We start from the raw sequence: 12178 nt of genomic DNA on the forward strand, positions 1-12178 counted from the left end.
ATCCCTGTGATGCCAGGGGAACCAAATCCCTTTTATGCCCATATATGGAGATATGGAGATCCCCGTGTTGCCAGGGTAACCAAATCCATTTTATGCTCATATATGGAGATCCCTGTGATGCCAGGGGAACCAAATCCCTTTTACGCCCATATATGGAGATCCCTTATGTCATCAATATTAAGCCCATATCTGTGAATATCTTTGGGTACCAGATGTCTCCATATATGGTTAAATGGTCCGATATACATCACTGGCCAGAAGACCAAGAAATGGTGCAACCTCGCCCTTTGCTTTTCTCCCTTAGGCATCTTACTGGTAGGTAGTTTAATGAGGAATGCAGTATGGTGGTAGGTAGGTAGTTATGGCCTTTGATGTAAGATTTTCACTTTCTAGGATAACTATATTTGCTATTCCCAGATGATGCCCTTTTAGGGTACCCCTCATGCCCATATATGGAGATCCCCAGGCTTTACTAATTAACATAAGTTTTATGCCCATATATGGAGATCATTGTCCCAATGTCATCAGATATATGGGCATAAATGGACACAGGCAAACTAGATGGGCTGTATGGATATCCAGATGTGTGATGTAAGTGTTTTATTCCAAATGTGGCACCCCACAGACATATTTCCAGAAACAAAATCCCTTTCATGCCCATATATGGAGATTTCTGATGTCATCAATCCCAGGCCCTGTAAAAAACATGGTTGCTATGGTAAACAGTTGGTTGCTAGGGTAAACAGTTGGTTAGTAGGGTAAACCTTCAATGATTTTGACATCTTGTTACTAATCTGTCGGTAGATAATGCCGGTCTTATATAAGGGTCATTTGTGTACGGTGTGATGTCATACTGATGTCAGCAGTGTGACAGGAGATAAGCGACCAACGGTCGCTTATCTCCCGATTAGGGAGTCTTACTGGTGTATTACTGCTTATTGCGACCGTCAGGGAGCAGTTTACTATGAAAACCTCCACCGTCCGTCCGTCCGTCCGTCCGTCCGTCCGTCCGTCCGTCCGTCCGTCCGTCCGTCACACCTTTGTGACCATCAACAAACGTCACACCTTTGTTGATGTTTAAATCGAAGAGTCTTGGTCAAATACTTCTGTTGGTTTCTGCACTGATCATTTATACAATTCAGCTGTGTTTGCTCGTGTCATCATGATGAGGTCATAAATCAGCCATGCCCAAATATAGATTTTACGGGTTTACATGCTTACTCAGTTATTCGTTATGTGAAAGTCCTATGACGTCTATGATATCTGACATCATCATACATACATTCCCTTTTATGCCCATAAATGGAGATCCCCTCTGTAGAACCAGCCACTGACATCACTGTAATGTCAGGGGAACCAAATCCCTTTTATGCCCATATATGGAGATCCCTGTGATGCCAGGGGAACCAAATCCCTTTTATGCCCATATATGGAGATATGGAGATCCCCGTGTTGCCAGGGTAACCAAATCCATTTTATGCCCATATATGGAGATCCCTGTGATGCCAGGGGAACCAAATCCCTTTTACGCCCATATATGGAGATCCCTTATGTCATCAATATTAAGCCCATATCTGTGAATATCTTTGGGTACCAGATGTCTCCATATATGGTTAAATGGTCCGATATACATCACTGGCCAGAAGACCAAGAAATGGTGCAACCTCGCCCTTTGCTTTTCTCCCTATAGGCATCTTACTGGTAGGTAGTTTAATGAGGAATGCAGTATGGTGGTAGGTAGGTAGTTATGGCCTTTGATGTAAGAGTTTCACTTTCTAGGATAACTATATTTGCTATTCCCAGATGATGCCCTTTTAGGGTACCCCTCATGCCCATATATGGAGATCCCCAGGCTTTACTAATTAACATAAGTTTTATGCCCATATATGGAGATCATTGTCCCAATGTCATCAGATATATGGGCATAAATGGACACAGGCAAACTAGATGGGCTGTATGGATATCCAAATGTGTGATGTAAGTGTTTTATTCCAAATGTGGCACCCCACAGACATATTTCCAGAAACAAAATCCCTTTCATGCCCATATATGGAGATTTCTGATGTCATCAATCCCAGGCCCTGTAAAAAACATGGTTGCTATGGTATGAGCAACTTATGTCTCCATATATGGAGATTCAACTTCAATGAGTAACCATGGCAAACTGTCAACTGCCCGTATGTCTTGATAATTGGTAAAACAAACTTTTGGCCTATTTGTGGAGATAAGCGACCAACGGTCGCTTATCTCCCGATTAGGGAGTCTTACTGGTTGCGACCGTCAGGGAGCAGTTTACTATGAAAACCTCCACCGGCCGTCCGTCCGTCCGTCCGTCCGTCACACGTCACACGTCACACCTTTGCCCTGCTCATATCTCCGCATCAGTATGACATCACACCACATGTGTACACAAACCTTTGTGTACGTTGCTGTGGCAACAGTCTGTTGTTGCTGGTCTGTTAGTGTACGTTAGCAACCACCTTAGCAACCATGGTTTTACCCTAGCAACCAACTGTTTACCCTAGCAACCAACTGTTTACCATAGCAACCATGTTTTTTTACCCTAGCAACCAACTGTTTACCATAGCAACCAGATACGCAGAGCAGGGATCTCCATATATGGGCATAAACAGGTGACATCACACTGATGTCAGATACTCAGAGCAGGGATTTCTCCATAATATATGGGCATAAAAGGGATTCTGTTAGGGATCTCCATATATGGGCATAAAAGGGATTCTGTTAGGGATCTCCATATATGGGCATACAAGGGATTCTGTTAGGGATCTCCATATATGGGCATAAAAGGGATTCTGTTAGGGATCTCCATATATGGGCATAAAAGGGATTCTGTTAGGGATCTCCATATATGGGCATAAAAGGGATTCTGTTAGGGATCTCCATATATGGGCATAAAAGGGATTCTGTTAGCTGTTAGTGATCTCCATATATGGGCATAAAAGGGATGCTGTTAGGGATCTCCATATATGGGCATAAAAGCGATTCTGTTAGGGATCTCCATATATGGGCATGAAAGGGATTCTGTTAGGGATCTCCATATATGGGCATAAAAGGGATTGTATCCCAGATGATGCCCTGTTAGGAGATCCACACTAACAGAATCCATATATGGTCCTACCGACAGCTGCTATAAGCCAACCCTGGCGATAAGGTCTGAGTCGAAGAAATGCTTCTTTCCTGGCACGAATTGCCCCTTTATACTGTAGGGCTCGTTTGTGTATTGTATGACATCACGCCACATCATCGGCTGAGGACTGTGTGATGTCATCATATCTCCATATATGGAGACATAAGTTGCTCATGCCCAAATATGGGCTGGTGAGGTCAGACTTAGTGTGATGTCAGCAGTGTGACAGGCCCGATTAGGGAGTCTTACTGGTTGTATTGATGTACTGTATTACCTGCTTATTGTAAGTCGCTCTGGATAAGAGTGTCTGCTAATTGTAAATTGTAATGCCCAGGATAATGGATTTTGATCATCACAATAACATCGTAAATCTTCTTTTGTCACAAATAATCGTGACGTGACATTGTCCTATCGTCCCATGTCCCCACAGACGCCACCATCCTGTCGTACGACGGCAGTAAGTTCATGAAGGTGCAGCTGCCGGTGGCCATGCACACCGAGGCCGAGGACGTGTCGCTGCGCTTCCGCTCGCAGCGCGCCTACGGAGTCCTCATGGCCACCACGTCACGCAACTCTGCCGACACGCTGCGCCTGGAGCTGGACGGAGGCCGCGTCAGGCTCACCGTCAACCTAGGTATGTGCACGCTCACGCTCACGCACACGCACAGACACACTCACTCATACCATGCAAACACTCACTCGCACACACACACACAAACACTCACTCGCACACACACAAAGACTCACTTGTACGCACAAAAACACTCACTCGCATACACACACTCACTCGTGCGCAGTTTGAGAACCGCACTGATTTAGAAGAATCGAGTCAAAATATTCTAAGACTCGCACAAATGGTCATGATTTTTCTAAGAAATAGCAGATATACGCTTGTATATCTGCTATTTTTCAATAGTTAAAGCTTAAAATATTGGTTAAAGCTGTTTGTTTGTATTACTGTTACTTGTGCGCACGTCGAAATGTGTCAGGGCGGCTCTGAAAATATCGGCAAAGATGACCGAACGATAACTCCTAGATCGGCTATTTTCCGGCGTGGCGACAACAACGCCGCACGACAAAGTATAAGTCAGGCTTAGCTCTAAATCCTAACACCTAAATCCAACCTCTAAAATGCTTAATCCTAACCTCAAGCTGAATATCTTTTCGAAATGTAAGCCTATTGTAGCTCTAAAAATATGTTTTGACCATAAAACAAACATTATTCTTAGCGAGGATTAGGAAGGTGGTCCTGGAAAAATGTTTATCTCTCGTTCTACTGTAATACTTGTGGGGCCCTTTGGTCCTCACAAGTATTGTAATACAAGCGCACACACTCACGCGCGCGCGCACACACACACACACACACACACACACACACACACACACACACACACACACACACACACACACACACACACACACACACACACACACACACACGGATACACAGGTACACAAATAACCGAACACAAGTTTGGAGAACGACCCAAACAGGGTTTAATTACCTGTCAGGGGACTGACGCTGCAAAGCCAGCCTCTTGGCAACTTCTGGTACAGTTACAGAAATGTCATTAAACGCTGATTAATAATGCACCGTCCAGACGGAAATGAACTCACACACACTGCCCACGATGATGATGATGACATTCTGCTGGGGGACACTGGCTGTACGGTATATCGGCTTTTGTCGGGTAGAAACCTCCTATCTCCGTATTCTAACTTTTTGTTAGGCCTAGAATGATTGAATGCTTTAACTATTGAAAAATAGCAGATGTACAAGCTCACAGCGCGGCACCGAGTGCCACGCTGTGAGCTTGTACATCTGCTATTTTTTTTAAAAATTGAAAATTAGAATTTTGACCTGTGTCTTTTGAATCCTTCTAAGCTCAGTTAGTCTGTTCTTGAGAGACTACTGTGTCAGTGGTTCTCAAACTTTTTCATGTGAAGGACCCCCAAAATGATATGTATTTGTCCACGGACCCCCATCTCAAAATATATAGTTCCAGAGACCACCCAGAAGCAAAATTTGAGTTACAAACGTTCGCTTAAAAAGTACATTATATATTCAAAGATTTGCACACATTTTCACAACTTTTTCAAAAATAGCAGATCTACAAGCTGCTTTTATATCTGCTGTTTTTCAATAGTTAAAGCAGTCAATAATCTAGGCCTAAATTAAAGACCTGGAACCACTAACCATTAAGCATCATTTTATGCTTTAACTATTGAAAAATAGTAGATCTACAGCTTGTAGATCTGTATTACATTCGTAACTCAAATATTTGCTTCTGGGTGCAATGGAACAATATATTTTGAGATGGGGGTCCGCGGCCAAATACATGTCATTTTTGGGGTCCTTGACGTGAAAAAATAGCAGATCTACAAGCTCGCAGCGGTTAAAGTGGTTCAAGTCTAAGGCGACACGGATGTCCAAATAGCCTGTATTAAAATGTATCCAATGTGCTTGTTATTTAGTCACATAAGCTTGTTCATATATATTTATCATTGTTTAAATATTGATAAAACCCACACATTTGGTTTGTGCCCGACAGCAACGATATTCTGTATCGTTTGTTTTCCCAGCGATAACCCTAACGAGACAAACATTTACATTCTGCTGGCGCTCCTTAGCACAGTACACACACGCACAGTACACACACGCACACACGCACACACACACGCACACACACACGCGCACACACACTCTGTCCCTCAGACACACTGTTGTTGAAGATGTTTTTTTTGCTGCTTTCGCTGTCTGTGTTTGTGCTGAACAGAGGGTCAAGCCTCAGGCTGCATTCTCTGCTCACTCCCAGATGACCTGCGCATCCCTCACACACACACACACACACGCACGCACGCACGCACGCACGCACGCACAAGCACACACACAAAATCAAATCTTTCTCCTTCACACAAGTCCCAACACTATTATTCATACAGATATTATTCACGTTGATAATTTAACAAACAGACATACAGACACTCTCTCTCTCTCACACACACACGCACACACACATACACACACACACACACGAGGGAGTGCATGTGTCGGTCTCTGGTTGTCTGCAGCCGCGTTTCAACTGTGGTTGACGCCACGTGGCACACGCAAGGCATCGTGGGTAAACCCGAGGGGACAAAAATCCAAACATTTCTGACCCCTCGACCTCTCTATACCAACGAGCCTATTTAAACCCAAAGAGTTGTCTGCTCCGCGCCACCAGGGGGCGTCCAAATTACAAACAGGACGCGTCCAAGAGATGTCGTCTAGACAGACGGAGATGTGCACTTCTCAGTCTCCTGACGCTTTCCGATTGGTTCCCCGGGGCACGGAGCAGCCAATGAGCACGCACGCTCGCCATATACTCACGCTGAAAGCCAACCACTCTCCTGTCGCCAACGGCGCTGACCAATAACGTCAATGAATAATTGAACAACCCCAACCATCCCGGCCCGTCATTGGTAGAGATTTTACCGTCCTCACTTTCTATTGGCTATTAGCCAACATGCCAGTCATGTCTTAAACCTGACTGAAACCATCTGATGGGCTGTGAGGATGATGCAAGTGGGCATCCCCAAATAATTGGCAAAACACGTAACATTTAAATAATAATACAACAATAATATATATTTAAACTAAATCATGGTATTCTTTCTTTTAAAAACCTTGAAAAATGTTTCCAGTGTGGAACTTAAAGTTTACTTTCCGTTGATCCAAGCCGGAAACAACAATGTATTCATTGATCATTAAAAGAAACATAATTTGCACGGTCCACATACACCCGTCCAGTTTGGCATAGGGAGAGTGCACGCTTACTCAGCGGAGTGTGTGTGTGTGCGTGCGTGTGTGTGCGTGTGTGTGCCAGTGTGTGTGTCCCCAGTGCGTGGAGTGTGTAATATACGTGCAGCTATTAACCCTTTGTTCTGTTCCCCTCCAGACTGTATCAGGATTAACTGTACCGCCAGTAAGTGACACACTCCATCCCACCTAAACCCCCCTCCCCCTCCTCTGTGTGTGTGTGTGTGTGTGTGTGTGTGTGTGTGTGTGTGTGTGTGTGTGTGTGTGTGTGTGTGTGTGTGTGTGTGTGTGTGTGTGTGTGTGTAAACGCTATGTTTTGTCTTTATCTCTGTCTCTGTACTCCTGAATGGACTGAGTGAAGCTTTCTTGTTGTCACGTTGAAACCTTGTAAGTCCAAGAAGTATAGATCTGCTACTTTCATTACTTTGGTAAAACACACTGGTATGACGGAGTAGCAGTGGTGGAAAAAGTACTCACATTTTGTACTTATAAGTAAAAGTATCAATACCGCGATGTAGATATACTCCGTTACAAGTAAATGTCCAGAATTCAAAATGAAATGTACTTGAGTAAAAGTATGAAAGCTTTGGCATCAAAATGTACTTAAAGTACCAAAAGTAAAAGTCCAAAATGTTAAATGGCCAAGGTATAAAATAGGGCAAAAGTGGTTTATGTATGTGTTATAATGTTATAATTTATATCTGAAAAGTAACTAGTAACTAAAGTTTTCAAATAATTGTAGTGGAGTAAAAGTACAATATTTGGATCTGATATGTAGTGGAGTAGAAGTAAAAGTATTGGAAATTGGCAATACTCAAGTAAAGTACAAATACCTCAAAATTGTACTTAAGTACATTACTTAAGTAAATGTACTTAGTTACTTTCCACCACTGAGAGCATTATCATAACAGAATAATTATGGAGATACAAGGTTTCTGCCTGACAGCGGCGAAAATTCTCAGTGTTAATTTACCTCACAGTGTTAAAAAAGAGAGTTTGGGTCTTTACACCCAAGAGTTAAATGAGCACAGAGGATTTGACTGTGACGGCAGCTATGTGTCATGTGCCTCTGTGTGTGTGTGTGCGTGCGTGTGTGTGTGTGTGTGTGTGTGTGTGTGTGTGTGTGTGTGTGTGTGTGTGTGTGTGTGTGGAATACGTGTGTGTGTGTGTGTGTGTGTGTGTGTGTGTGTGTGTGTGTGTGTGTGTGTGTGTGTGTGTGTGTGTGTGTGTGTGTGTGTGTGTGTGTGTGCGCGCGCTCGCAAGTATGTCAGCCTGTTCAGCTATTCCACAGCAACGGTGTGATTTTTCTTTTTTTTTCTTTTTTCTTTTTTTTTGCTGAGGGCCAGGGTTTTCCTGGGCAGCCATTTTAGCAAGGAGAAATAGACGGAGGAGAGGAGAGGAGGAGGAGAGAGAGAGAGAGAGAGAGAGCAGGGGAGGTGAAGAGGAGGAGTGCGGATGTAACCTAGAGAGAGAGAGAGAGAGAGAGAGAGCGAGAGAGAGGGCAAAATACGTGGGGAAAAAAGGAGCGAGAGAGAGATAGAGAGAGCGAGCTTTTAGATTGAAGGAGGGACTTGAGAGAAATGAAAAGTGTGGAGGAAAAAGCGAGGGTTGCATTGCTGAAGGACCCGGGCGGGGGTGGGGGGGGGGGGAGAGATAGCGAGAGAGAGAGAGAGAGAGAGAGAGAGAGAGAGAGAGAGGTGTCCTTAAGGTGCAGGAGTATCTCTCTCCCTCTCCTCCGTTGGTGTTTGGATGAATGCAACTCAGGGGCTGCCGGCTAATTACTCCCTTCTCCTTCACGCCGGGAGACAAAAGGCGGTTTCATCCCTTCCGTCTCCCTCCTCCTCTCCCTCCCTCCTTCCCTCCCTCCCTCCCTCATGTCAGTCTGTCTGTCTGTCTCACGGCCGTCTTTGTTTGCTTGGTTGTTGCTTTTTTCCCTTCGTCGGGGTGCGTTGTGTGTGTGTGAGTGTGTGTGTGTGTGTGTGTGTGTGTGTGGGAGTTGTGGGGCTACTGTTTCATCCAGGCGTGTGTTGCTGTTTGTGTGTTGAGACAATGAGAGACGTGTTGGCGCATCCTTTTAGCTGTCTGTTTCATCGCCCCATCTGTGCGCTTGCGTGCCTTCGTGTGTGTTTGAGTGGGTGGGTGGGTGGATGAGGGGTTTGTGCGTGCGTGTGTGTGCGTGCGTGTGTGTGCGTGCGTGTGTGTGTGTGCGTGTGCGGGTGCGTTTGTGTGCGTGCGTGTGTGCGCCCGCTTCTGTGTGTGTTGTCACAAGCGTTGCTGAATCCCTGATCAAGTTTAATTCCCTCGTGTGGAGTTTGTCTGTCACATGTTTAGGGAGAGAAAGAGAGAAAGAGAGAGAGACATGGGGTAAGAGAGAGAGAGAGAGAGAGAGAGAGAGAGAGAGAGAGAGAGAGAGAGAGAGAGACATGGGGTAAGAGAGAGAGAGAGAGAGAGAGAGAGAGAGAGAGAGAGAGAGAGAGACATGGGGTAAGAGAGAGAGAGAGAGAGAGAGAGAGAGAGAGAGAGAGAGAGAGAGAGAGAGAGAGAGAGAGAGAGAGAGAGCTCTGCGTCGATACCGAGGTGAGGAAATGGACGACTGTGGTTGCCATAGAAACCTAAGCAGCCGCTGTTGCTGTGAACTCTCCTGTCTGTCTGTCTGTCTGTCTGTCTGTCTGTCTGTCTGTCTGTCTGTCTGTCTGTCTGTCTGTCTGTCTGTCGGACACTTTCAGACCCGCCGGCATTGGTGTAAAGTAACTAAGTACATTTACTCCTTACTGTAGGTACAATCTTGAGGTATTTTGCCATTACTGGAATATTTCTTCCAATGTTCAGTACTTTAAACTCCACTACATCCCAGAGGCAAATATTTTTACTTTTTACTCCTCTACAATTATTTGACATCTTTAGTCACTAGTTAATTTGTAGGTTTGGATTATTATCATAAAATGTACGTTCATCAAAAATCAGATGGTGTTGTAGGAGTCCTAATAAAGATGTAATGTTTAAAAAATATTATGTTTTTGTAAGGTTTTATAGCCATAAATCATAAATCATGCTCTAATTTGCATTTTGGGGATATTTTTCACAATACTGACATATGTACATATGTTCTTTTTTTTATATATATAATTTTTATCCCACGATTTTGCAACCCATTTTCACCCGGTGCCAATTGCCTATGTAATCCTGGGCTCTGCTCTCCCTCTGCCGTGCCTGGGGAGACAACGGACTGACCTCATGCTTCCTTCTATGCATGAGGAGTCCAAGTTGTTTCTTTTCACCTGACAGGGGGGATTTCCCCGGGATGGACGTAGCGCGTGGAAGGAACACGTTATTCCAACCAGTTTCTTTCCCCTCCATCAAGCGCCCCCGGCTGGCCAGGGGGAGGCATATGTTCTATACATTAAAAAAAAAAATTATTACAGGCATTTTACTTATGTTTTTGTGATGAATAGCTTCAGTGAAAAAGTGGGATGTTGTTCGTCAAGACTCTGGACTCCAGAGATCTTTAAGTGGTGTGAATGTCAGCCTCGGTGGGGGGTATTTATATGCAAATATCGTGGCCAATGGCATTGTAATACTAAACAATAGGATTTAATGGTGATGTTAATGTGAAAAAATAACAGGAAAACTAATTATAACTTTTTTTTTTTTTAATTATTTAAAAAATGTTGCCAAAAAGCCATGCTGGGCCTTGCAGGGTTAACCTTGTAATGGAGTATTCCTACATTGCGGTATCCATACTTTTACTTCCTCCATCACTGCCGCCGCCGGCCCGGCTCAATGAGCAGGCCTCGTTGTCGCCAGGCACGCCACGTTCCCACCATAAATTATACATCTGAGATTCTGTGCGTGTGTGTCTGTCTCTCTCTGTGGGTGTGTATGTGTGTGTGTGTGTGTGGTGCTGGTTATAGGTGGGGAGGCCGCAGGGGGTGGCGGGGAGGAGGGGGGAGGAGGGGGGGGCTGGTATTTAAAAGCCAGGCGCCACTGAAAATAGTCCACTCAGCAGTCCAATAAAAGCCCTGGCGTGGGACCGATTTGAAGCTTTACCCAGAAGAAGAAAAAAAAAATGAAAAGCTATTTGTTATTTGGAGCTAATGAAATATGAAAAAGATTTCTCTCTCTCTCTCTCTCTCTCTCTCTCTCTCTCTCTCTCTCTCTCTCTCTCTCTCTCTCTCTCTCTTTCTCTCTCTGGTCGATTTGTTTTCATTAACTATCCCGTTGTTGGAGAGGCGCTGGTGTTTGTTTCTTTCCCGTTGCGGAAGGGGGGGAAAAACTCACTTCTAGTCATTTTAATTTTAATTATCTCTCCTTGTTGTTGTTGTTTTTAATAATAGACACAGTGCCGTGGTTTAACTTTTTCTGTTTTTCCATTCGTCTGTATGGATTCAACATCATTCCTCTGAGACAGGTGTTTTTTTAATTTATTTGGATTTGTGATAGCCACACATTATTGCAATACAGTATATCGTCGTTGTCGGGTGAAAACCGTTTTGCATTTATCATTTTAAAAATGATTTAAACTAGTGAAAACAGCCGATCTACAAGCACACAACGCCTCGCACCGCGAGGCGTTGTGTGCTTGTAGATCTGCTGTTTTCACTACCTTTGTGCGACGGCCTTGTGTGATGAAGCAGGGCTTTACTTTGCGAAAAAACATACAAATTTGAAACTTGGAGATACAAGGTTTTCTGACCGACAGTGACGATATACAACTTGTTTTTTAAATCTGCTGTTTCTGCACACACAAAACAGTCACATTTGATACGCTTTATACCCTCTTTTATTCAACGTCATGTCATGTCATGTGGTTTAAACATTTTAAATTACTTACTTACTTTTTCGCTTTCAGGAATGTTAAAAAATGCCAGGGGAAAAAGCGATGCGACACAATGTTAGCTTTTATATCAGCTATTTACGTGTGAATACAGGTGTGCCTTGAGATTTTGTACTTTACTATTGATGTGTCTTGGGAACACAAAGTTTGAAAACCACCGATCTAGACCGCCTGAAGTTCGCTTTCCCACTGGAAACTACAAAACAGACTGGACTCTTGATGTATCTGGAGTGCCAGTGGTTCTCAAATCTGGAACCAAATGGATCCTCATGGGCCCATCACCATAATCTCACATTTAAAAGGCATTTTTTACAGCTAATGTCTTGATTACACCAGGATTGTTGTTGTGAAGCAGCTCACATTAAAAAGAACTCTTTAAAAAGATATCTATTTCCAT

At 43.9% G+C, this 12178-nt stretch overlaps 1 protein-coding gene across 6 annotated transcripts in view; it reads left to right on the forward strand.

Annotated features, from left to right (window-relative positions):
• Positions 1-12178, forward strand: part of nrxn1a (neurexin 1a) — a gene marked incomplete at both ends in the record, with an annotated part of 148175 nt that overhangs the window by 86552 nt on the left and 49445 nt on the right. For all 6 annotated transcript variants that reach the window (XM_080747606.1, XM_080747604.1, XM_080747603.1 and 3 more), the window contains 2 exons: positions 3579-3782; positions 7087-7113. In XM_080747606.1, coding sequence (XP_080603732.1) covers positions 3579-3782; positions 7087-7113 — 231 coding nt within the window. The remainder of the gene's footprint in view (positions 1-3578; positions 3783-7086; positions 7114-12178) is intronic.

Source organism: Nannobrachium achirus (assembly GCF_963921795.1).
Source record: "Nannobrachium achirus genome assembly, chromosome: 18".
NCBI classification, from domain to species: domain Eukaryota; kingdom Metazoa; phylum Chordata; class Actinopteri; order Myctophiformes; family Myctophidae; genus Nannobrachium; species Nannobrachium achirus.